This window comes from Marmota monax, unplaced genomic scaffold (assembly GCF_021218885.2).
Source record: "Marmota monax isolate L192 unplaced genomic scaffold, Marmota_monax_Labrador192_F-V1.1 WCK01_AAM20220418_F8-fsc00011, whole genome shotgun sequence".
Taxonomy (NCBI): domain Eukaryota; kingdom Metazoa; phylum Chordata; class Mammalia; order Rodentia; family Sciuridae; genus Marmota; species Marmota monax.
This window is the reverse complement of record NW_026693082.1, coordinates 20,695,575-20,723,543: the sequence shown is the minus strand read 5'-3', so window position 1 is coordinate 20,723,543 and position 27,969 is coordinate 20,695,575. Positions and strand designations below refer to the sequence as shown.

Sequence of the window (27,969 nt, the reverse complement as noted above, 5' to 3'; positions counted from 1 at the left end):
TTCAAAGCCAGCCTCAGCAAAGGCGAGGTGTTAAGCTATTCAGTGAGACCCTGTTTCTCAATAAAACACAAAATAGGGTTGGGGATGTGGCTCAGTGGTTGAATAAGTTCAATCCCTGATACTAAAAAAAAAAAAAAAAAAAAAAATCCATGCATATTAGGAATCATTCTCCTTTCTACTCCTTCCACAACTCTAACCTTTGGCAAAAACTAGTCATCGTTTTGTGTGGATTTGCCTGTTTTGGACATTTCATACAGAATAAAATATGTAGCTTTTTGTGCGTGGCTTCTTTTGCTTAGTGTAATATTTTCAAGATTCATGTAAAATGTAGCATGAATCAATATTTCATTTCTTTTTTAAAATTTTTTTTTAATATTTATTTTTTAGGTGTAGATGGACACAACATAATGCCTTTATTTTTATGTGGTACTGAGGATTGAACCCGGGTCCCGCTTGTGCTAGGACTCTACTGCTGAGCCACAATCCCAGCCCCAATATTTCATTTCTTATCAATGCTGAATGATGTATTATGGTTTACATATGAGGTGTCCCCCCAAAACTTCTCCTTTAATAGTTCTTGTCAGAACTTTTGGTCACAGTGACAAAAAAGCTAAGACAACATTCCACCACATTTTGTTTATCTCTCATAAGTTCATGCACATTTGAGTTGTCTCCACTTTTTGACTATTATGAATGGTATTCTTACTAATGTTTGTAAACTAATGTGTCTAGTTACCTCACTTATACATATGATAATTCTATACTTAACCTTTTGATGAATTTCCAAACTGTTTTCTAAAGTAGCAGCACTATTTTACAATCCCAACAACAATCAACAAGCATTACAATTTTCCTACTTTTTGTTATTATGTACCAATTGTTTTCATCTGTCTTTTTTATTTTAGCCATACTAGTAAGTTTGATGTGGTAATTCGTTGTGGCTTGGATTTGCATTTTTCTAATGACTAATGATATTGAGCATCTCTTTGTGTACCATTTTAATTGGCCATTTGCCTCTCTTCTTCTCTATTCAGATTCTTTGCCCATTTTTAAATTGGGTTGTCTTTTATTGCTCATTTGGAAGAACTCTTTAAATATTTTGAGTATAATTCTTTTATCACATCTATAGTTAGCAAATTTTTTCTCCCATTCTGTGAATTGTTTTTTGATATTCTGAATAGTGTCCTTTGAAAAACTCAGAAGCTTTTGATTTTGGTAAAGTCTCATCTTTTTGTATGTCTGTGTGTGCATGTGTGTGGCTATGCTTCCTGTGTCATCTCTAATAAATCATTGCCTAATCCAAGGTTATAAAGATTTACTTCCAAGAGTTTTCTTCTATGGGTTTTATGTTTTTAGTATTTACATTTTGGTTTCTGATGCATTTTGAGTTAATTATTATATAAGATGTGATGTAAGGGTCCAACCTCATTCCTTGGCACATGGATGTCTTTTTGGATCCCACTCATAGGCCTTATCCAGGGAGGTGGTAGTCCTGTCTAGGTGTACATTCAGAGATGAGGATCCAAAGCAAGTGGGAACTGGTGATGATCTGAGCTGCAATAGTAAGGATCTCAGGGGAGAGGTATGGCTGAAAGGAAAGACAGAGGGAGGCGTGTAACGAGAGGACTTCTCGATGCTGTTGGAGGAGAGATGGGCCCTGATACAAGGTTGACCTGAACAGAGAAGCTGAGTGGTTTTACAGCATTCTTGGGACTTCGGATATTTTCCTGACCTAGTTAAAGGGGAAAAAATTGGAGTGAACTTGGTGAATGGCCAAACCTGTGTTCCTTTTCTAGCATTCTAGAGATTAAGGACAGAATTATATACAGACAGAGGAATTAAAAAAAATTCTTAACTGTGAATAATGTTATTTCTTTTTAAAATATTTCCAGATTTGACATTTTCCCAATTATTTTTACTTCGAAAATATGAATAATCTGATTGTGCCACTAAAGTAATGTAACCTATAAAATGCTACAAAATGTATGATTCTTAGTAATCTCAACTATGGTTAAAGACATGATTTTTAAAATAACATTTCAGGTAACTTGAACATATTCATATATCTAAAAATAATTCCCCTCTTCACTGGCAATCACAGTATATATTATTTTATTTTTTCCATATTTTTATTGGTGTATTATGGTTGTACTTAATGGTATGATTTATTGTTACATATTCATACATGCACACAATATAAGACTGTAATTTGTCCAATATCATTCCCCAGTGCTAATAAAATTGTTTACTATCAACTTGCATCGGAATATTAAAGAGTTCTCCAAGCATACATTAGCCAGTGTTTTCTCACAGTATTCTGTGTATATATGTACCATTAGTTTTACATCTACAGAACAGATCACTCTTAATAAGGTAGGCGGCTGAAGGAATTATACCTGACACCCAACATATTTGTTGAAGGTATGCTTTACCAACGAGGAAGGTAATAAGTGAAATGGCAGTCCTGCTATTAACGAGAAAGAAGAAAGATGAAGATAGGCTGTCAGAGATGAGTACAAGAGGGAGTGAGTGACTAAGGGGGACAGTCACTCCCATCAGCAGGACCTGTGGCAGAGGAGGACTCCGCTTGTCTAGGGTGAGCTGTAGCTTTGTCTCTTCTGTGGTGCTAAAAAATAATAACACCTCCCAACACTATAACCAATGACCATTTCACAGAGAATAGATCAGTGCATAAAGGCACATCGAATCCAGTGCATGGAAAAATTTTAAATAAGCAGTTGATATATTTTACTATTAGAAATATAGTAAGGAGTGCCATCCTCAGTCTTCATTCAATTTCTATGTCTATAGCCATTGTTCAGACTTGTCCAATGGCAATGAAGCACTTAACTCAATAGTAGGTACTATTGAGGTACCCTCTGGACCCCAGGTTTGTATTTCGGTCTAAACCTAAAGCAGTAATTGAAATATCAAATTCCACAGGGGTAGTAGGGCGCTGATTACGTGCACCAAACAATATACCGGATGATAGAAACACACAAAAATGACCTTAGGAGTAGTTTCTGCCTTCAAAAAGCTAACAGTTGGAAAAGAAAGAGCAGCAATGCTGTAGGTATTATAATAAATGCCAGGATATACAAGATGGCTCAAAAGAAGGATAATTAATTCTGGGGTGTGTAGGATTGAAACTCCTGAAGAGCAGGTTAAGAGGAAGGGGAGGAGGAGCAAGGATTGAGGATTCAGGTGAGTGAGTGGTTTGTGATGTGACCCCAAACAGTTATTTAAAAAATACTGGAAAGGAGGTGATAAATTGGAAAAAATGTCTATATTCTTGGGCAGGATATCTACTAAAGTTTTTAAAAAAGCATGCATAGCACCTGTAAGAAATAAGAGGAGCAGAAGAGGAAATTAAATCAGATTAAATGGCTTCTTCCTTTTCACTGTCTGGGGCCATATTGTAGATATAAGGATCAGGGAGATCATTCTTTCTGATGTTCAGAAGATGGTCTTGGGAGAAATTCACTAAACCAGAGTTGAGGGGAGGTTTGGTAATGCAGAAAGAATTCAAGGAGGCAAGAAGATGGGTTGATAGATGGATCTCACACTCAAATTTTAAAATGACAGCAAGGGCTTGGGAGGAATTAAGAACTACAAACCAGATTCCAGGGGATTATCTAGAAGCTAGTAGATGGCAACAACAAGAAAAATTAAGGGTGGTGTGACCAGATTTTGAACTTCAAGGAGAAAGAAAACAATGGTGACATTAGGATGGGAGTGTGGACCCACTCTTCCTGGCCACTTGGCACCTGATAGTGTGAAAGAACAGCTCTTGGACTTGGTAGAGCTGAGGTAGTGACCTTAGCAAGTCATGCATCAGCAAAAGTAAGGAGGGGAAGAGAGAATTTCATGAAGTCCCTGATATTGGAAGTGCCAACCTGGTGTGTGGTTAGATGAGAGATCTCCATGGCAGAGGTCTGGAGGGAGGTTAGTAGTGAGAAAATCCAGTTAGTATAGAGAGTACTGAGCACATATTCACTGGGCTCCTATGATGTCCCTGCCCTTGTGCTGGGTTTTGGCTGTGACACTATAAACATGCACCTGCCAGTCTCTACCACCACCTCTGCAGAAATAGAAAGGATCTGAATTTGACCTCCTGAGAATGAATTAGAGGTACACAGAGAGATGATGCACCTCAAGTTTCCATAAGTGTTCTACAACCCTCACTGAGCCTGGCCTATATGATTTTTGCAACCTTTATTGAATTATGGAAGGGAGAGATTTAAAAGCTAAGACTTCAGTTCACCTCTGAGCTTACTGATTTTTAGAAGTAAAAAGCTATTAAAAATCTTAAAGCCAAATATTTTATTTTACTTTTCCTCCTACAATGTTTTGAACCATTGTGATATGGTCAAAACATTGTCAGATGATCTGGATTAGTTTGAGGTAGGCTGGGATGAAACTACTTAAATGTCCAGTCAATAGAATTTATTGACTATAGGCCATAAAAATCTGGATTATACTGTCGTGGCAAAATACTTGACTGTGAGATCATTGAGCTGTATCTTGTTCCCTGTTGTATCCCCAGGGTCTAGCCTCTCATGGTCAATTTATAAGTATTTTCAGAATAAATAAATTAATCTTACAAAGATTCAGCAAGTGGGTAGAGCAGAGGCTAGGATGTGTAACAGGAAGGAAAGGTATCATGTTGAGAAAGGCAGCAATTAGGGATAATTTTTATCAACATGAATTAGAGTTTCTTTCTAGCCCTTTTCAGATTCATCAATAGGATAAAAAAATCAATGTTTTTTCTCTCTTTCTTGTACCTCTCTCCACTAATTACTGCTCCCATCATTAAAACTGCCTAATTTGGGTGAGGCTCAAGATTATCCTTTGATCCAGGTAGTGCCAGTGGTGATTGGAAAGTTCTTGGTGGACTCAGGGATACTGCAGTTACCATCTGTGCAGAAGGGAAGATGCTAAGGCAAGTGAACATGGGTAAAGGTGTTGGCATTTTTTAAGATCCAGTGGGGGCATAAATAGCTTTACATTTTGGGGGTGGGTACTAAGATTGAACCCAGGGGCACTTAATCACTGAGCCATATCCTCAGCCCTTTTTTATGTTTTATTTAGAGACAGGGCCTTACTGAATTGCTTAGGGCCTTACTATATTGCTGAAGCTAGCTTTGAACTCGCAATCCTCCTACCTCAGCCTCCCAAGCTGCTGGGATTATAGGCATGCATCACCACACCCAGCATAGCTTTATTTTTTGATGTACCTCATTTGTTAAGACAGATCTCAGTGGGAGTCTCTTAATTTCTCAGCTCATCTATTTTCTGTTACTGGTATTTGTGAACACAAAGACTGTGATAACAATAATCAGAAAGATACATATTTTGATGTATTTTCCAGTGTCACGATCTTGTGTGTAAATCAATATAGGCGAGCGTATCTATTTTATAGAATTTGAAGCATAAGTTTTACTGTTCATTTGGAAGATTTCATTTTAATTATGGAAGATTATATTCATTCTGTGTTTTACTTTTTTGGCACACTATTAGTCGTATATATGTCTTTTTAAAAATATTTTTGATTTTAGTTGTCAATGGACCTTTACTTTATTTGTTTATATATGGTGCTGAGAATCAAACCCAGTGCTTCACACATGCTAGGCAAGTGCTATACCACTGAGCTACAACCCCAACCCTATATATGGCTTTTTTTGATGCCAATCTCTTCATCAGGGACATAATTCCCTATTATGACATATGGAAAAATATTATCTGCCCTATGAGCGTATGATTTATGCTCACTTCTCTAGGGAAGAGTGTGGCAAAAGATATTCATATTACAATTCAGACAGAAGGAGGAGGAGGAGGAGGAGGAGGGGGAGGAAGAGGAGGAGGAGGAGGAGGAGGAGGAGGAGGAGAATGAGAAAGAGAAAAAAGAGGAAAAAAATTGGGATCCGACTTAGATAATTGTTTCAGACATTTCTTCTACTTAGTAAACAATACAACCAGCATTCTATTTTTTTTAGTTATTTTCTAATATTCACCTCTGGATAAAAATGTAGGAAGGAAAAGATCAACAATCTTAAGGGTGATTTAAATGCTTGAAATGACAGTTCTCAAAGTGAAGGTTCATACAGGTCACTTGGTAAGCTTGGAGCATCCTAGCTTTCAAGCCTCACTTGCAGATTTTGAGTCGCGAATTCTGGGACGTGATCTGGAAAAATGCATTTTACTTACAGCCCAGTTGATTCTGACACCTGTGATCTTGGACCTATATTTAGAAACCTTGGCATAAGGGGACGGGAAGACTTACGTAGCCGATGAACCACAAGCAGAAAGCAGGAGAGATCCATTCTCTGGCATGCATTCCACAGTCAATCCATATGGCATTTTTGGCTGTTTGTTCTTTTCCAGAAACCTGCTCAAAGAAACCCCCAAAATGTAAGCTTCAGTATGATAACTTTCACCTCTATAGTGATAATAGATAATTTTCAAGGGAAATTTAAAAGCCAGAGAGATTAAGAGATGTTAGCTAGTGGTCACAGTAATGACACCAAATCAGGTCTGGGGATTGAAACTCAAACTCTTGATTTAAAGCAAATTTTATTCCCCTGGCCTCACATTACCTAGCAGAGCTGCATGTGGAAGTGTGGAAGCAGAGGACAGAGAAAGAGTAACTTGGGGCCATATCTTCAAGCTTCCTTAGAGATCAGGGAGGGTGTGTTGAGTGGGCAGCCTGTTGCTGGAGGCATAGAAACTCACCCAAGGAAGAAACTCCCTCACCATTGTCCCTAGAGGGCACACTTTCCACATGTAAACTATTTCTCCATTTCACACAGGAAGATGCACACATCTATCTTCACATAAGCTGATACCAACAGGTCAAGGGACAGCGCTTTGTTCAGATTGATAGCACGGCAGACGGGCACAAGCTACGAACTCTCTGGAATTAGAATTCTCAACCTTTTCTCAAGGATGTCTTCAGAAGAGTTCTCAACAACACCTCCCAAATTAATCATAATTTATTCGATTTGAAAAATTAATTACAATATAAAATTTGGGGGGTATGGAGTGAAAGGGAAAGAGTGTTGTAAAAATCTAACAAAGATGTAGACTTATAATTTCAGAACAAGAAAATAAGAGTTAAATGTTCCCATCTGGAGCACTCCAGAGGGTTTTTTTGTAACCTGCAACTACGGTAGCCAATGAGAAAGTACAATGGCCACTAAAGGTTAAAACATATAGTCAAACAGAGTTACCCAGCTAATTCAATCTGTGTACTGTCAAGAAAATCCAGAACTACCCAGATTAGTTGCCTTACTTGATCTTTCTATCTTCATTGGAAATATGGAGGAACCCTACAGACTCACATTGTGTAAAATCCTTGGTCAAGTAAGAGGAGGACTAAAGACCCTGGATGCATGCCTTTCCAACTTGTTTTTTTTTTTTTTTGGGGGGGGGGGGGTTCCAGACATTCAGATTCAAAGAAGTACATGCAACGTGGCTGAAATAAGCATCACTGGTGGATATGCATATGATTATGTGGATCTAATCTGATTGACTGGCTTCACCACTAAAAGGACTCAACATTGCACAGACCTGCCTTAAGTTTGCACTGTAAGCTCTTTTCAGAGACAGATTGCAATCGAGAAATTCTAACACAAAGTCTTATCTTCTTTGGATGATTGAAGAGGCTCACCAATCTCTATTGTGGGTAAATTTGATATTACTAAAGCAAATGTACTTTTCCAGTGATCATATTTTTTTCAGAGTCTCTTTAATTTTTTTTAAGGGAGAGAGTGGTAGAAGACAGAAATGCAGAGTTAAAAACTGTATGAGTCAGGTATTATTATGGTCATAGCTCCTAAAATTCCCCCAGTGGCTACATTCACTGACCTTTACTAAAACCAATTTATTCAAGAGAGAAAACGCCTGATCTGTGGTGCGATGGGTCAATTATATTATCTCCCATGAGATTTTGCAACTAAAAATAACCAAATGGATGGTGAATGGAGCGTAAAACTTCACGTTCATTAGAATGGATCATCATTTTATGATTGCCCTTGTTCCTATCTTTCCCTGCGTTTGGTTGTTCAGCTCTTACTTTTGTTTAAAAAGTTGGAATAATGTTTGTGCAATAACAGACTTCACTCTTGCTCACTCTCTTTTCTTCTGTGTCTGTTTTTCTCAGACCGTGTCAGTCAGTATGAGGTGGCAGTGGCATATATAAAATCAAGACTTGAAAAATAATCTAGGCCACTTCCTTCATTGTATGAAGGTGGGTGACGAATCCCATGTAAAGTTAAACAGCTTACTAACATCACACAAACACAGAACTTATTCTAGAACTGGGGTTTTCCCTCTTACATCATTAAGACATCATTAAAGGAAAAGATTTAATGGTAATAACAAACTCCTAAATAGCTGGATATTAGAGCTAGGAACAATTGAGATACAAATATTTCTAGAATGCAAAGAAAAAAGGATCCTAGTTATAACAAACACTGCCGGAGAACTCATCCCCTCTTCAAGTTGAAAGATCAGTGACTTTTCTTACAACATACCTTTAAAACATACAGTGGGTACTTCTCATATGAGGATCCAATGTGGATTTTTTTAAGCATCTTAGGATGCCGCTCAGTTATAACTTCTATCCAAGAATAGATCTGTTCAAGCAGAAGCCACAGGTTAGTTACAGGGCGCGTTTAAAGTATTTCCTGACCAAAGGATGAAGACAACTTCTTCAGAGAAAGGAGATTCCTCTAAAACTTTTGTATATGGAAGAAACGAGGAACTAAAGCACTTGGAATGAGATGTTTCTTCTTCTATTTAGAAAAATTAATAAAATTAAAGTTTTGATCAATGCTGAGTTTAGAGAAAGAGTAAAAAAGTACTGAGAAATGAATGGCAACATAGGAAAAGTTAATCTGTACCGTACAACCTCTAAAAGTTACCTTTATAGGCTCATCATGTTGAGTCCCTGCCTCTGTGTATGAGACCCTCTTGCCATTCACTCAAGAGTTCATGTTTACATAAGACTTAAAATAAATAAATTTGCTCTTCCAGGTGAAGGGAGCCTGAGGCACTGTGTTTACCCAGCACAAATAGCAGTATCACCGTTTCCCACTGAACCGCATAAGCACAGTGAGGTTGGTGGACTGGCAAGAGGCAAAGATGAGGAGAGTGTGGAGAAAAACAACTTTCCTTCTGGAGAAGTCATTTGATTCGGGACCTCCCTCCCAGGCTGTAGTACACCTGTATTTCAGTTTTTGTCAAGATCATCGTTGGAGGAAAAAGAAAAAGAAATTCTAGAGCTGCTCCTGCTTCTGAAATGGGAATGGTCAAGCCTTGGCTTTGTCTCTGGGAATTTTTCTAGAGAGGATTTCAAGTAGCAATCCTACTTGATGAGAACTGGAGCCACTGACTTTCCATAAGTGGTATGTGTGAGTGACTGTCCCCAAGCTGAGAATGAAGAGGCCCCTGGAATTCCTGCCTGCTGCCACATACTGACACTCTCAGTGTCTGGGGTGTCCAAAATTAAACCAGCAAGGATGTCTTCATTGGAATTCCACTTCCTGCGTTACTCTTCTAGGTATGAATACACCTAAGAGGACTACTACCTGATATTAACTTATATATAGCTTTGATAGCTCAGTGAAATTCTTCCAATAGGGGAGGCTGCATTGTATAAAGTCAACTTTACTGGCAAATGTAACTCATTTCATATTCTAACCTGGGATAATGAAGGAAACAGTCTTTGATGAACTCTTTGCTCTTGTCATTTGCTTTAAGAAGTATTTTCTGGCTGTTAAATATTGATGTTTCTCACTCCAGTGAATTACTTAAATTTTTCTGATGTGACCAAAGAAATCTTCCTGCCCATCAGATCATCTTGTGAGTAGGGCTGATGAAAAGATCACCATGGAAAGGGAAAGAAAGACTCAGAGGAATTACCTTAGAGCAAGATCACCATGGTTTCTATAAAAGGATTAGAAGTATGTGAAGGCAGGAGAGAAGTCCCAAACATTGTCTGCAATGTCATGGGGATGGATTGATGATGTCCTTCAAATTCATGTTAAAGCCCTAAACTTGGTACCTTGGAAAGTGATTGAATTTGGAGATAGGATTATGTTAAAGTGAGACCCTTAGAGTGGGCTCTGATCCAATCTGACTGGTGTCCTTAGAAGAAGAGGAGATAAGGACAGAAAGAGTCGCCAGGGATGTAGATACATAGAGAAGTAGCTGTCTGCACACAAGGAGAGAGGCCTCAGAAGAAACCAGGCCTGCCAGCATCCTGGTCTGGGACTTCCAGCCTCCAGAACAGTGAGCAAATACATTTCCATTGTTCAAATCACACTGTGTATCTTGTCCAGGAATCCCTAGCAGATGAACACAGTTGTATACTTAGTATCTCTTTTCATGTCATTCCAACTCTTTCTTCAGGATATGGAAACATAACTTTTTAAAATAAAATAATTAAAAATATATTTTTGGAAGTATTTGAAAATGCTTCTGTTTAAGGCATCCTCTTTTCCCATGACACTCAGCACAACAGTGACACTTTCACCTTCTGCATTTTGAAAACCATGTCTTTCTAGCCTCTCTGCTTCAAGTTTGTTATGTACTGCTGTTGACAGGCCAGAGGGAAGCGGCCTATGTGGAATAGTACAGAGTATGAGAGGTAAAGGAGCAGATGCAATTTTAAGATCCCCATCCATCAGCCAGGCATATGGATTCTAGAAGCAGACTGAATTCTGGTTTAACTAACTGGAAAGCAGCAGATGTACTTAAAGATTAAATACAAAATTGATTTTTATTACCCAAGTCTTAGACGTCTTAAAAACATGGATGTGATCCCTGAAAGTTTCTGGGCACCTAGTCAAAAATGATTTAAAAAAACAACCAAACCTATATTAGGCAATATGGCAGTATGCTCCTAAGAAAGACCAAGAGTGATCAAGGTGTTTTATTATAGTGTATAAAAAAGAAAATTCTTTGAGGTATTTACTCTTTAACTAACAAATATGGATAAAGGACTCTTAATGCACTATGGGAAAGCAGCTGAGGGAAGTGAACTTGAGAAACAGTTTCAGATTTCCTCTAGAAAGACTGGAGCCTGGAAGTACTAATAGAACAGAAATCCAGTTTCTTAAAGGTTAAAACAGGAATCTATGATTATGATTATTACAGTTAGTTTAAACAGTTTCCTCAGGGGAATAAAATACATTTATTTATACTGTATTAACTATAAACGAATATATTGCTTTCATCAGTGAGGTAATCTGGCAAGTATTCTGGTGATTTTTTTTTTTTGTGGCTGTTTCAATCAAAAGGTTCTATGCTTTATTTTCCATTGTTCTTTAGCAATGGTATTTCTAGGAGCTAAAAATACTTTTAACTGTGGACCAACATCTTATCAAGAGGCAGTTTACCAAATAGGATGCAATCTTCCCAGGAAGATATCTCAAAACAATGAGTTACCATCATATAATGAACTTTAAGTGTGCTTTTCTTTTCTTTTAACTTCTTCCACCAATTCTGATTTGCTGATAGTTGCTAGCAATGCAGGTTAAATGAAAACAGGAACATTGGAGAGCGAGTGCAGCGATGACTTACTTCATTGAGTGAGTGATACTGTTCATAGTATGAGGAGGAGGCCCGGGGGCTGACTGTGTCATTGGAAGTCTGCTGTCGAATAAGGTCTTCCACATCCACCATCAAGATGCTAGGTGAGGAAACACAGGGTGAGCTGGTTGTCAAACAGACCACTGACCTTCCGACTTGGCCCTCTGCAGGCACGGTAGGTGAGTATGGGGAGAGATTGCTAAGGAATCTAATGAACAGTTCATGGGGTATAAAATACCCCCATCTGCCATTCACAGACCCTTTCAGCAGAGCCTGTGTGGGCACTGGAAAGAAAGCAGCTTCTATAATTGCATGGTTTCTGGACCTCCAAAACCTCACCTTTTCCCACCAATATCTACATTTCTTTCTTTCTTTTTTCTTCCTTTTTTTGACCGGGGGTTAAAGGGGGGGGGATTAACCATTGAGCCATGTCCCCAGCCCCCCCTTTTTTGTTTGTCTATTTCACAGCCCTTTAAAATATTTTATTTAGAGGCAGAGTCTCTGGCTGAGTTGCTTAGGGCCTAGCTAAATTGCTGAGGCTGGCTTTGAACTAGGGATACTCCTGCCTTAGCCTCCCTAGCCGCTGGGATTACAGGCGTGCACCACCGTGCCCTGCTCTACATTTCTTTTTTTCCTTTGGGGATTGAACTCAAGGCATTCAACCACTGAGCCCCAACCCCAGCCCTATTTTGTATTTTATTTACAGACAGGGTCTCATTGAGCTGCTTAGTGCCTCGCTATTGTTGAGGCTGACTTTGAACTGGATCCTGCCTCAGCCTCCGGAGCTGCTAGGATTATTGGCGGGCGCCACCGCCCAGATCTACATTTCTTGATTGCAATTTGTCAGTGTCTTTTATGTGAATATACAATTGTAATATCCCCTACTGTTTTCAGTTAAGGATCAAGGAGAAGCAGAATACCTTTCCTTCTTGTTTTTCATTAACATGTGCCAGATGTTTTGTTGCCAAAGTTGACCCAAATGTCTTGAGAAATAGAAGTATAGGAAAAGAAAAGATATGGAAAAGGATCTTGCTTCATCTATCACCTAGACAAACACGTGAACTGAATTAAAGCATTCTATCACCTGGGATGGACGGTTTGAAAATTAGCTATCACGTTAATAAAGCCTTCTCTACTTTTATTTAAAGATTTATATATATATATATATATATATATATATATATTTTTTTTTTTTTGGTTAGACACAACACCTTTATTTTATTTATTTAATTTTATATGGTGCTGAGGATCGAACCCAGGGCCTCGCGCATGCCAGGCAAGCGCTCTACCACTGAGCCACAACGCCAGCCCTCTACTTTTATTTAAGTCAATAGATAAAAGCTAACCTTTTGACACCAAAAGGGTTTCATTTTGACTTCTAGCTCTGCCATTTTTCAGCTGGCTGACTTTGAGAAATTCCTTTATTCATAAGATTTTTGAAAATCTGCCTATTGGAGAAAATATTTCCCTAACAGAGTAAAATAATTCTTATTTAAGAATTAAATGGTATAATGTGTAGATTGGTTTTGCAAGTTCCTAGAAGGTAGTAAACACCTGTGATATATTAGTAATAATTATTACAGCATATTATCCAGAGCCTGATACCCAGAAGACACCATGGTCTCAAGGAAGTCACGGGACAATGGGAGGATACGGGCAGGTGGGCAGTGGATATAAAGAGGAGAGGTTGGACAGGAGAAAGAAAGGAACAGGGAACAGACTCTGAACAGAAATAACACCTGATATACTTTAAATTTTTTAAAATCAATTAATCTACATGGTAGATGCTTTTTTAAAAAATCTAATTTACAAAATTAGCCAAGGCACATGTAATTCCTACATGGTCACAGAGGAGGATAAGTGGCATTGCCAGACTCCAACCCAGGTTTTCCTTGGAGTCAGAGGATTGGGTACACTTTCGAGTTCAGGGTCAGATATTCAGAAAGGTTCGCTGACATTGTTAAGGAAGAATTTGTGAAAGCTAAATCCTCTTCAGCAGCAGCTCTTCTAAGAGATTCACAAAACCTAGGATCACTATGGTAAATGACCATTTTATGCCCCAGGTCTGGGCACAGAGCAATCCCAGAGAGAGAAATGATAAGAGGTTCTACAGATCATTGAGTCTAACCTTCATTTCAAATAAAGGACTGGGCTTATGAGAGGGTGTCACAAAGCCAGGCCTTGGGCTTTACCACCAGCCCATTTCAGAGCTTTCCACGCTGCCATGTTGAATGTACTTTATTTTTCCAAGAAGCAGATATTCCACCTCCTAGTCAAATGCATAATGGGTGCTTGTAATTGCTATTTAATACGTACCAAATGGTGCCTACCTGAATGGAATTCTGCTCGCGTTTAAATGGACTTTCACATTGCTTACATCAGATGCATTCACAAAAAAATGGACTTCTTTTTTCTTTGCAATGAATTCAGCAGTTACTGGCTGCCAGAGAACAATCTGAAGTTTTGGGCAGAGGAGGAAGAATGATAAAGTCAAAGAGTTGTTCGCATCATCCTCATCTGTAGCCAGAGTCATAAAGGTTGTGACTATAAAAGGGACATGAAAAGGACAACGTCTATACACATGATAATATGAATGCCCATTTTGCAGGGAGTTGCTTTTATTCTTCTCATTAACTCTAGTTGCTAAGGAGAGCCTAAAACTTACCAGATACTCAATAAATATTCAGTGAGACAATGAACGAAAAAATGGACATACTTATAACTCAAATATAAAACCAGACATGTATGTCAGATGTTTAAAGGAAAAAATGAAAATTTTGTCTCGAAAGAAAGTTGACTAAACGTTAATCTAATCTAATAAAAATTCCATGTACTTAATATTATTACCATGTCAGCGTTCCTTTAATCTAATTAAGGTCTTTGAACATTTACTCTCAATAATATTTACTCTCAATCTTTTTTTTTATTTTTATTTTTCTCCTGGTACTGGGGATTTAACCCAGGAGCACTTAACCACTGAGCCACACCCCAGCCCTTTTTTATTTTTTCTTTTGAGACAGGGTCTCACTAAATTGCTTAGAGCCTTGCTAACTTGCTGAGGCTGGTTTTGAACCTGAGATCCTCCTATCTCAGCCTCCCGAGTCTCTAGGATTACAGGCATGTACTACCATGCCCAGATATTTACTTTTTAAAATGGTATGTTTTTTTTCAAAGCACTTTCAAACTCATTTCCTTTGATCATTATAATACTACTTTGATATAAACTAGGCATCACCTGTTATTGTTTTTTGTTGTTCAGACAGCATTAAGGCTTGTAGCTAATTTCTCTAAAATCATCCACCAAATAGTAGAACAAGAAATAAAGTTCTAAAGTCTCTGATGATTTCTTTAGTAGTAGTTCTTCTTTATCCTGGTGTGGTGGCTGTGAATATGTGCCATTCAGCTCTTTTGCTGGTAACTGGTGTTCCCAGTGGCCAACCCTGGTGATTCCCATAGTCTGAGGCCACATTGCCCAGTGCTGCAGTGATTGCACTGTGGGTATGTTCACCCAGGTCCATTCCTCCCAGATACAGGGCTCTTACAATAGGCAATTTGGCTAAAGGACTCACCCCTGTCCCCACACCCAGTTCCCCTTGGAACTCCTCTGCAGCCTAGATCCTCCATGCAAGATCCTCCTGCCTGCAGAAGCTTCAGAAGGCATCAGGTCTGCAGGTGCCCCTGCCATCCCAGCTCCCTCCCCTTTATCTTTAGCAAACATTCCTTTTATGGCTCACACTTTGAATCTGGTCTGACCTCTATTTCTCAGAGAATACCAACAACTATGGAGCCACCAGTTTTTTACTATGTTGTTTTCTGACTCCTGTCAATTTTCAAAACCTTAGACATTCTGGGAGATGTGTTCCATGCATTTTAATAAATTGTTCCCTGTGTCTTTCATGCTTATTCCTTGGTTAAGAACCACCAATTTATAAGCAAAATTCTATTGAATGTCTTTTACTGTAGTGGCTTTGTAAGGATACACTTTCAACCACAGAGTACTAACATGAAATTGGCTGAAATATCAAGAGCACAAATGAAGGTTCAATTTTGGAACCAACAAAGTCGTGTATTCACGAGAAGGGTGAAGCTTATGAGAAAGGAGTTCACATCCAATGCAAAAAAGTGAGACAGAATGTAGGAGGGAATGATGTGGCATACAACGGCATACAAAATGCTACCAATATAGGCACAAATAAGGGAGAAGTTACCTCATAGGTTGTAGTAAGATTCTGAAGAACTTGAACTTGTCTAGAGGTTCTAGGAAGAGCAGATAAAACCTGGCCACTGGGGAAAAAGAGCAAAACAGGATTTTGATGTTAAATAAAAGTGTGGAAATGAAATATCCATCTTTTAAAAATGATACTAGAGGAGCTTCTAGGTAACTGTAAAAAGGAAACAAAATTTAGAAATGTTAGAAGGATAGAGGACTTATAAAAAGAGAATATCTTCTCATTCTTTCTATTCCTAAGCAATTGCAAAATCAACAGCTCTCTTGAGTGGGGTTCAGTTTGCAGAGTACTAACTTCTTCTCTCTGTATCGAAAAGAACAAAATAATTTTTATTTTGCATGGAAGTGGAGAAAGATGAACTCATAAGCTATCAGTAGGAATGTGGATTAGTAAAGCCATTATGGAAAATAATATGGTGGCACCTCAAAAAAAAAAACATTAAAAATAGAACTACCAGAAGATCCAGCAATCCTTTTATTGGGCACAGACACAATGGAGATGAGATCGGTATGTGGAAGAGATACCTGCACTCCAAGGTTTATTGTGGCACTGTTCACAATAGTCATGGAATCCATCTAAGTGTCCATCACTGTATGAATGGATAAAGAAAATGTGGTACATAGACACAGTGGAATATTCAGTCCTACAAGGAATGAAATCCTGTCATTGGTGGCAACGTGGAAGAACCTGAGGACATTACAATAAATGAAATCAGCCAGGCATAGAAAGGTAAGAATTGCATGATCTTTCCCATCTGTGGAATCTAAAGAAGCTGATCTCAGAAGAGAGTAGAAGAGGGGTTACCAGCTGGTGGGAAGAGGAAGGGATGGGAAAATACTACTCAACAGGTACAATGACAGACAGAAATAGGGAATAAATCCCGGTGTTCTGTTGCAGTAGGGTGACTATGGTAAACTATGTTGGGTTGAGTGTTTTTAAAATAGCAGAAAGAGAAGATTTTAATGTTCTCATCACAAAGAAATGATAAATGTATGAAAAGATGAATACATTAAATAACCTGATTATTATTTGATATACATGTTATCAAAGCATCTCACTGTACCTCATTAATATGTATAATTATTAAGTCAATAACAAATAAATTATTTGATACAGAAGAGAAAATGTATGCTGACAGTAGCTTATTGTATTATAGAATAAATGTTTATGAACCCATCACCTGCTTAAGAAATCCAACTTTATTGGCACTCTTGAATCTCACCGTGTGCTCCTTCCTCCTCAAGCCCCCTCCCATGTAAAGGTGTCTACCTTCCTAAATTTTCAGTTTTACTTTTTCCTTTGCTTTTCTTCACAGTATAGACTCTTCTGTTTTCCTTCTTTCCTTTTATCTTTCTTTCTTTTTGGTACCAGGAATTGAACTCAGGGTACTTTCCAGCCCTTTTTATATTTTGAGACAGGATCTCACTAACTTACTTAGGCCCTCACTAAGTTGCTGAGGCTGGCTTTGAAGTCTTATTCCTCCTGTCTCTGCCTCTGAAGTGGCTGGGATTGCAGGCATGCACCACTGTATCTGGCAACAGAGTGTAGATGTTTTAACACATATATGGATTCTTGTATGTGTAGATTCTTAGACAGTAAACTTATATTTACTTGATTTAACTTTATGAAAATGATATACTTTATGAATTCTACTGAATCTTGTTTTCACTAACATTGTATTTTCAAGATTATCCTCTGGGGGCTGGGGTTGTGGCTCAGCGGTAGAGCACTCGCCTAGCACATGCGAGGCCCTGGGTTCGATCTTCAGCACCACATTAAAATAAATGAGAAAAATAAAGGTATTGTGTCCAACTACAACTAAAAATAATATTTTAAAAATATTATCCTCTTATGGAGTATCTAGCCATATGTGGTCCACAGACTACAAGAATTTCCCTACAAGTGGAATTGCTATTTCATGGGGCACACACAATGCTAATTTCACAGTGTCCAATGAGTCCTTCAACTATCTGTATCAATGGACATCTTCAGTGGTGGTGGAAAAGATTTCCTGTTGCTTCTTCTTGCTAACACCTCATGCTGTCAAATTAAAATTTCCAATTAAATAGTTGGGGGATGAAATCTTCCCATGACTTTTTTTTTTTTTTTTGTATCAGGGATTGAACAGGGTGCACTTAACCACTGAACCACATCCCCAGCCCATTTTATTTTTAATTTTGAGACAGGGTCTCGCTAAGTTGCTTAAGGCTTCACTAAGTTGCTGAGGCTGGCTTTGATCTTGTGATCCTCCTGCCTCAGTTTCCTGAGCCACTGGGATTAGAGCTGTGGCCATCATGCCTAGATTCTTGTGATGTTTAATTTTATTTTTTGACTTTCTAATGAAGCAGAGTTATCTCTTCAATTACTAGCTCATGTGTTATGCTTCTGCAGGTCATCTGCTTATTTTTTTCTATTAATTTGCTTGTATTCTTGTAATTAGTAATTAGTATAATTTCTTTCTATACATTAGATAATATTTCCTTGTCAGTTGCACATATTGCAAATATCTTCTACCAATTTGTAATCTTTCTTTTTCTTTTTCTTTTTTCCTCCAGTGCTGGGAATTGAACCCAGGACCTCAAGCACTAGGCAAGTGCTCTACAACTGAGCAACATCCCAGCCTTTCTTTCTATATGATGTCTATTTATCTATCATGGACTTATAAGTTTGCACTTTTCATCCATTGTTTCCTTCTAGGTTTGTGTTATTTAAGAACTCCTTTCAAATTTCTCAGATATAATGATACTCTCATTTATCTCTTTTTGTTTTTCTTGCTTCAGCTTTTAAACTTATTTGTGTGCACTTCAAAGAAGGAGTTGATCTTCATTTTTTCTTACTTAGCATCATGTATCAGTTGTGGATACTTTCCCTGGGAACTGATGTATCGATTTGGTCATGTACTAAGTTTCCATACCATCTGGCAGTGAAAACTCTAGTCCATCACACCAGCTTCTCTTCCTAGGACCCAGAAAAACTGCATTTCCCAGCCATCCATCTGGTTGTGTTGAGACCTCCTTCCTGAGCTCCAGCCAGCAGGGATGAGGGTGGAAGTTAAGAGCAGAGTGTCTTCATGCACTGTGCTTCCTCTCATCCTGGGGCTGGAGCAAAGAACCCCAGGGGTGTGGAGTTGTGTAATGGAAGGAGCCCAGAAGACCAAGTTGGAGAAGAATACTAGAGAGAGCCTGTGATCTTCATTGATTGGTGGTGTCAGTGGGAAATTGTTCTAGTATGAACATTTATGTACCTATTAAATGAAATGTAGAAACACTAACCTGAAGGTGTCAGTATTAGGAGATGAGGAGGGCATGAGGCCCGGCTCTTATGAATGGGATTAGTACCCACATAAAAGAAACCTGAGAGAGACCCCATTCCTCTCCAGCATGTGAAGGCACTGGGCCTTAGAAACAGCAGAAACTTTATTCTCAGAGTTCTAGAGGCTAGGAAGTCCAAGGTTAGGCACTAGCAGATTAGATTTGTCATCTGGAGAGGGACAGTTTCTTGAGATGGCACCTTCTCACTATGTCTTCATATGTGAAGGAGGAGGAGGGTCCCTCTGCCCTGATTCTTTTAAAGAGCCTCTTGGTTTGATCTTTTGCTTTCCTATGTAAATTTTAAAAATCAGCCTATAATGTTCCATGAAAAAAAGTTAGATTTTTGTTATAATTACACTGAATTTATAGATTAATAATTTGAAAAACACTGATATACTCATGATTGTGTCTTCTCATCAGTACACAAGAAAGGTTTGCCTACTTGTTTAGGCCTTTTTTAATGGCCTTCAAAAAAGTTTCATAGTTTCTAATTTTAAAATGTTGCATATTTTAAAATTACGTGCTTTAACAGCAGATGCCTTTTCTTTTGTAAACAGCAACTTAATATTCCATCTCTTGGTTCTTTATCATCAAGATATAGAAATTAAGTTGATTTTTTGATATCAATTTTCTATTCACTTCTCTTGGTAATTTCAATAATTTTTTCTATTTTTTATGTATGACAGCAGAATGCATTACAATTCATATTACACATATAGAGCACAATTTTTCATATCTCTGGTTGTATATAAAGTATATTCACACCAATTCGTGTCTTCATACATGTACTTTGGATAATGATGTCTATCACATTCCATCATCATTTCTAACCCCATGCCCCCTCTCTTACCCTCCCACCCCTCTGCCCTATCTAGAGTTCGTCTATTCTTCCCATGCTCCCTCTCCCTACCCCACTATTAGTCAGCCTCCTTATATCAGAGAAAACTTTTGGCATTTTTTTTTTTTGGGGATTGGCTAACTTCACCTAGCATTATCTTCTCCAACACCATCCATTTACCTGAAAATGCCATGATTTTATTCTCTTTTATTGCTGAGTAACATTCCATTGTGTATATATGTCACTTTTTTTATCCAAGCATCTACTGAAGGGCATCTAGGTTGGTTCCACGGTTTAGCTATTGTGAATTGTGCTGCTATAAACATTGATATGGCTGTGTCCCTGTAGTATGCTGTTTTTAAGTCCTTTGGGTAGAGACCGAGGAGAAGGACAGCTGGGTGAAATGGTGGTTCCATTCCCAGTTTTCCAAGGAATCACCATACTGCTTTCCATATTGGCTGCACCAATTTGCATTCCCACCAGCAGTGTATGAGTGTACATTTTTTCCCACATCCTCGCCAACACTTATTGTTGTTTGTCTTCATAATAGCTGCCATTCTGACTGGAGTGAGATGAAATCTTAGAGTAGTTTTGATTTGCATTTCTCTGATTGCTAGAGATGATGAACATTTTTTCATATTCCATAATTTTAATGTAGATATTTTGAGGAGTTTTCTCTTTGCAAGCAATCATTACAACTACACATACTAAGTTTTCCTTCTTCTTGTTTCACTGCTTATACAGTCTCTATTTTGCTCCCTTCTCTTATCCTGATGGCTTTGATGCCAGTATAATGCGAAACAAAAGTGGAGAAATAAATACATGGATCATAATATTTAATAAAAGCTGTCTAATGTTTCACCATTAGAGTGCTTGTAGATTTTTTGGTAGATCCCTTCTGTCTGCCTGAAGAAACTACTACTCTAATGAATTTTTATCTTGGATGGGTCTGAACTTTATTTACATGCTTTTAAAAATGATATGAGCATATGAGTCAGTGTCAGTTTTAAGCCCTGACACTTGGTTTAATTTGTTTTCTCACTTTTGCTTTTTCATATTTCTTTCTGTCTTACAACTCTTGCTAGGGCTGTGAGGGATTCTTAGTGATTCTTAGTGTGACTCAACATGCACTTACTTTATTTTTGCATACTATTTATTCAGAAAGAGAAGAATTTCTTAACAAATTTCCTCATATCTGAAGCACCCTATCAAAATTTGAAGGTTAAAAATATTTAGGTGCTGGGCACAGTGGTGCATACCTGTAATCCCAGCAGCCCAGGAAGCTGAGGCAGGAGTTCAAAGCCAGCCTCAGCAGAAGCAAGGTGCTAAGCAAGTCAGTGAGACCCTGCTAAATAAAATACAAAACAAGACTGGGGATATGACTCAGTGGTCGAGTGCCCCTAAATTCAATCCCTGATTACCCGTCCCCCCTCAAAAAGAAAAATATTTAGATAAAGAAAGGCATCAGTGAGGTGAGGGATTGCAGGTCTGTGTGAAAGGCGTTCGCGTCAATGACCAGTTTCCAGGATACCTTCTCGTAACCTCACAAAAACCATGCTATTTAATTTAAAATTAAGCTGTCAGGTGCAATAGTGCATATCCATAACCTCAGCTACTCCAGAGGCTGAAGCAAGAGGATCACCTTAGCAAATTAGTGAAACCCTTTTTCAAAATTTTAAAAAAAACAGAATAGAAGTTTACAAAATCATAATACAAAAATCAATAGCTTTCCTATACACCAACAATGAATCTGCTGAGAAAGAAATCAGAAAAACAATTCCATTCATGATAGCCTCAAAAAACAAAACAAGACAAAGCTAGGAATAAATCTTAACCAAGGAAGTGAAAGACCTCTGTAATGAAAGCTATAGAATACTGAAGAAAGAAATCAAAGAAGACCTCAGAAGATGGAAAGATCTCTCATGTTCATGGACAGACAGAATTAATGTTGTTTAAATAGCCATACTATCAAAAGCAATACACAGATGCAATCTAACCCCCATCAAAATACTAATGATATTCTTCAGAGAATTAGAAAAAATAGTCCTAAAATTCACTTGAAAGAATCAAAGACCCGGAATAACCAAAGCAATTTTAAGCCAAAAAAAGCAATGCTGAAGGCATCACAATACCTGACTTCAAATTATCCTACAGAGCTAAAGTATCCAAAACTGCATGGTACTGGGATAAAAACAGACACATAGACCAATAATACAGAATAAAAGACACAGAAACAAACCCACACATCTACAGACATCTGATCTTTGACAAAGGTGCCAAAAACATACATTGAACAAAGACAATCATGTTAATAAATGGAGCTGGGAAAAGTGGTTATCCATATGTAAAGAATGAAACTGGACCCTTATCTCTCACACTACACAAAAATCAACTCAAAATGGATCGATGACCTAGAAATTAGATCAGAAACCCAGCAACTCCTAGAAGAAAACATAGGGCAGCTTTTAGGCATAGGTGGCGACTTTCTCAATAAGACCCTAAAGCTCATGGAATAATGCCAAGAGACAATAAATGAAATGGTGTCAAATTAAATAGCAAAGTAAACAATTAGGAATGTGAAGACTGTGCAGAATGGGAGAAAATCTTTGCTAGCTGCTCCTTTAACAGAGGATTAACATCTAGAATATATAAAAAAATCAAAAAACTTTACATCAAACCCCCAAATAACTCAATTAATAAATGATCAAGTGAATTGAACAGACAGTTCTCAAAAGAAGAAATACAAATGGCTGACAGATATTTGAAAAAATGTTCAACATCATCAGCAATTAGGAAATGAAAATCAGAACTACAGTGAGACTTAATATCACACCAGTCAGAATGACAGTCAGAGAGAATACAAATAATAATAAATGCTGGAGAGGATATGGAGAAAAAGGAACACTTTTACACTATTGGTGGGATTATAAATCAGTACAACCATTATGGAAATCAGTATGGAGGTTTCTCAAAAGACTAGGTATGGAACCACCAAGTAAACCAATTATACCTCTCCTTGACATTTGTCCTGAAGAATTAAAGTCATTATACTACAGTCATACATACATTTCCATTTTTTTAAATAGCACAATTCACAATAACCAAACTACTAAACCAGCTTAGTGTCCATCAATGGATGAATGGATAAAGAAAATGTGGTGTGTGTGTGTGTGTATATATATATATATATATATATATATGTATATATATATACACACACACACACACACACATACATACATACAATGGAGTTTGTTTCATCTATAAAAAAATGAAATTATGGCATTTGCAGGAAAATATATAGAACTAGAACCACCATGTTAAAGAATAAGTCAAACTCAGAAAGTCAAGGATCATATGTTTTCTCTCATATGCAAAAGCTAGAGAGGAAAAAGGAAAAGAAAAGTGGGGACAGATCTCAGGAAAATCAAAGGGAGATCAGTAGAGGAAAGGGAGGTAGGGAGAGGGGGTAAAAGTGCTTAGGAGTGATACAGGCCAAATTATATTGTCATATTGTGTGCTTGTACAAATACATAACAACAAATCCCAACACTATGTACAACTATAATGCACCAACTTAAAAATGTGGGGAAAAAATTAAAATGGGCTGAGGATGTAGCTCAGTGGTAGAACACTCCTGAGTTCAATTCACAGGACTGCAAAATAAAAAAATTAAAAATTAAAATTAATTAAATTAGTTATTTAAAATTATGCTATATTGGTGATATTTGCCAGAGGGGAGACCATTTTTTTTAACTGAACAGGATTTTTTCTTAAAACATTGCCCTTGAGGTATAGGGATAAATAGTTTTCAAATCAGAAGGAAAACATTTCCCTCTTGTTTTATTTAAAACTAATTTTAGGCTTTGCTTCTAATTAACGTGGAAAAATAAGGACCAGTATACCCTCCTGCCCGAAAGAACTAAAAATCTGGACAAAACAATGAAATGATGATCAAGACACTGATCGGCAACGACATGGTGACATGGTACCCTGGATTGGAGCCTGGAACAGAAAAAGGGCTGTTTCAGTCAGCCTTTTTGCTGCTGTGACTAAAATAGCTGACAAGAACAATTTTAAGGAGGAAACGTTAATTTGGGAGCTCATGGTTTCAGAGGGCTCAGTCCACATACAGCCAGCTTCATTCCTCAGGGGTTGAGATAAGGCAGAACATCAGGGTGGAAGAATAGGGCGGAGGGAAGCAGCGCACTTGATGGTCAGAATGGGGGGGGGTGGAGAGAGAGAGAGAGAGAGAGAGAGAGAGAGAGTTCACTCATCAGATGCAAAATATATACCTCAAAATATATACCTCATGCCCCCAATGACCCACCTCCTCTAGCCATACTCGACCTGCCTTTAGTTATCACTCAGTTAATTCCATCAGGGGATTAATTCACAGATTGGGTTAAGGTTCTCATAAACCCATCGTTTCACCTCTGAATGTTCTTGCACTGTCTCACACATGAGCTTTTGGGAGACACCTCACATCCAAACCATAACATGTGGAAAAAATGATGAAATCCAAATAAGATCTGGAGTTAATAGTAAAGGACCAACGTTGGTTTCTCAGTTTTGACAAGTATATCATGATAAGATAAGGTGGTCGACATTAGGGGAAACTGGGTGAGGGAGGTACACTCTACTATCTTTGCCAGTTTTCTGAAACTCTGAAAATATTTCAAATAATAACTTTCATTCAAAAAAAAAGAGAGAAATACCAAGAGCTACAAAAGTACAGAAAGGGTTATGATAATTACTGTTTGTCATTATTCACGAAAATATGTCAGAATATGTGAGAGAGCATAGGGTCTCACAGTGGCAGGAGACCAGGGGAACAGCGGGGGAGGTAGCAACCTGTTAACTGCTGCCAACACGCAGGTGAGGAGGCAAAGAGAAGAACGGTATCTAAACAGAAGTGACTTTGAGAAGTTGTTTTAGTCCTCCCCCTAAGAAGGTTGTGGATGCATACTGAGAAATTTGGAACTCATCTTATAGGTAATTAGGAATTAGGAAAGTAACATGATTGACAGCAGGCAAGAAGATAGGTTTATTTTGGGAAACTTGATTAAAGGATTCTAAATACTAGAAACAGAAAATAGCCCTAGAGAGACTTGATTCAGAGGGAAAATGGCTCACAGAAACCTTAGACTGGGAAATTTTATGTCAATCCCTAATACAAACATAACATAAACTCTTCAGCCACTAACAACTAAAGACAAGAGTTTAAGGGTATGTATGGCAGTATTAATATGGTAACAATAACTGGAAACTTATGGAAATGCTTATCAACAACAGAATTGATGACTGTTCATGGTATGTCCACATTTTAGGGTGTTTTGCAATTAGAAAAAAATAAGTTTGATTTATAACAATTAACTTGGGATTTTCATGCTCTATTAAGGGAGAGAAGTAAGACGTGGCAGACTATGAGATAAAAAGGAAAAACTTATTGTGTTGAAAGCAGAAGAAAGTCATGAGTATATAAAGGGACATGGTGACATTGATTGGAGGGTGGAAAATGGCAACGGAAGGTAAGAGGCAGAGGGAGCAAAAAAGATTGATTTTTAAAAGAAAGGTCTTCCTAGGGCAAAGGTGTATGTATTATTCAGCTAATGTCATCTTATACACAGGGACATATAAATGCAGAGAGATGCAGGAAAGGTAAATAATATAAAGGTGACCACTAAAATATTAAAAGATTTTCTCTTTGGGGGGTGAAATTTCAATTGTTTTCTCCCTGATTTTATGCTTTTCCATTTTTTACCTTTTTTATAACCCAAAATGAACTCATTTTTTTTCACTTAATGAGGAAATGAGTATTAAAAAACCACTTTGTGAAAGAGACACTATTGAGCTTTGTCTCCTTAGCACACTCCTTGTTCTCTTAATAAATAGAACTTCTTTTGAGTCCATAGCAGAGCATAGTCACCCAATGGGTTTTCTGGCCTTACATAGCATTTTTATGCAAAAATGTCACATTCTATGAGTCTTTTGATTCCATTTCCCACCGTTGCCACTTTAGTTGTGGCTTTACCAGTTCACTTCGTGCATACCACTGTTTTCTCCAAGCTTCTAAAAACCATCCTAGCAGAATGTTAGTAATATCTCTGAAGGATCTAACTAGGATGTCAGGGGTATTAGTCTCTTTTTAACATGTCTAACACTTCCATACCCAGGTTGCTCCATGACTTTGCTCTAGTTATTCATCTATTGCCCAGTTTCAAACCCAAGTCAGTTCTTAGGCCCAAAAATTCTTTCTGAAGGAAGAGTCAGATCCCCACAAGGAAAGACCCTACAATAATACAGAAAGCATCCCACAAGATCAAGACTCCTGCAGACCTATCCCAAATAGACCTTTGGCAACTTATTCAGGTAGTTCTGCATGCTACAGAAAGGGGGAAAACTAAGATACTTTGAGACCTGTTTGATGTAGAGTCAAATATAATGCTGAAATCTGGGGCCCTGGAGTTCTAGCCTAAGTCCAATTCATAGTAGGTGCATTAGGTCCACAAATCCCCCAGTGATCATTACCCTGTTCCCCAAATGTATAACTGAAATGGAAGTACATAGTAGTTGGCAGAACCCCCACATTTATCCCTTACTGTTAAGGTAAAAGCTATAACAATGGAGTGGGGGGAGGAAATCTCTGAAACTTTACAAAATAAGTTAGGAAATGTTGAAGTGTATAATTATACAAAAGGTTAAAACTTTACTATCAAATATTTTGATACATTTGAGCTTATATTGTGGTGAACTGAACTTTTCCTACTTGATTTTGATCAAAGTGCCATTAGGTAATGCAATGAAGGTCAGTCAGATCATCCTATGCTGAGTTTATAATGTTTGAAAGTTAATTTCATAACTCTGTGCCCCCTTACTTACCAGAGAGAGGCTATAAAAAACAGAGAAGAGAAGCAAGATTTGTGAAGCAAGTTGGTATTTCTTTGGAGCAAGTTGTTCTTTGGCACCACCACCTTCCCAAAGGGGATGGAGTTTTGGTGCTACTAGTCCCTTCACCTCCACCTAGCAGGGAGGACTTTGGCAAGAAAGTTCCATGTTTCCTCCAGTTTAGGCATGCAAGGATTGGCACCTTGGTTTCTCCCGAGAGAGCTAAACCTGCATATGTCATCTTATACACAGAGACATATAAATGCAGAGAGATGCAAGATGCTGGCGGGATTAAAGCTGGGCAGTTATGACCCAGATGCTGTCCAATAGGGCCATCTACAGCAGGAAGGGAATCTCAGCAGAGGATCCAGAGGACCAAGCAAAATTCTCAGGAGTGAAAGATGTAGTCCCAAGTGACTACCCATAAAAAGATGGATCAGTTCTGATCCAGAGAATTCCTGAACAAGGGTGGGAGGGGTCTCCAAAAGAGTCAGGGGTGAAGAAATGAAGGGTTATTTTCCTATAAAATTAAATTATGCTAAATTTGACCTGAGGAATGCCTCTGACCTCCCTAACAAGGAAGTACAACCTAATTTAGAAGGAAAACAAACTGAAAGCCTCATTTAGGTATGTTTTGTTTATTTGTTTGTTTTATTTACTTATTTTTTAAAAATATTTTTTAGTTGTAGATGTACCTTTATTTATTTATCTTTATGTGGTGCTGAGGATTGAACCCAGGGCCTCACACATGCTAGGTGAGCGCTCTACCACTGAGCCACAACCCCAGCCCTGTTTTATTTTTTTTTAACATCTGGCTGTGTCTGAGCCAATCAAAGCAGTTGAGTTTTAGCTATCTGATCCAAACATGTCCAAATAAGGCAAACACCAAAAATAACCATTCAAGCTGTTTCTGTACTTCTCTTCTGTTTTCCGAACATAAATGAATGTAGCTCTCTGCATCTTTTCTGATTCTGAGGGTTGCCCAATTTCCAAATCATTCTTTGCTTAATTAAACACTGTTAAATTTAATTCAGCTAAAAGTTTTTCTTTTAACAATAAAGATTGAGATATCTGAATAATACCTAATAGGACTTGATACTCTAATTTT

General features: G+C 37.9%; 1 protein-coding gene across 1 annotated transcript in view; it reads right to left on the bottom strand.

Annotated features, from left to right (window-relative positions):
• The window catches only part of Cpb2 (carboxypeptidase B2), a 48,365-nt gene that overhangs the window by 16,135 nt on the left and 4,261 nt on the right, over window positions 1-27,969 (bottom strand). Inside the window, exons 2-6 of the mRNA XM_046454110.2 lie at window positions 15,804-15,879; window positions 13,926-14,050; window positions 11,587-11,695; window positions 8,535-8,636; window positions 6,284-6,388 (exon numbers count right to left, since the gene is read on the bottom strand). Coding sequence (XP_046310066.2) covers window positions 6,284-6,388; window positions 8,535-8,636; window positions 11,587-11,695; window positions 13,926-14,050; window positions 15,804-15,879 — 517 coding nt within the window. The remainder of the gene's footprint in view (window positions 1-6,283; window positions 6,389-8,534; window positions 8,637-11,586; window positions 11,696-13,925; window positions 14,051-15,803; window positions 15,880-27,969) is intronic.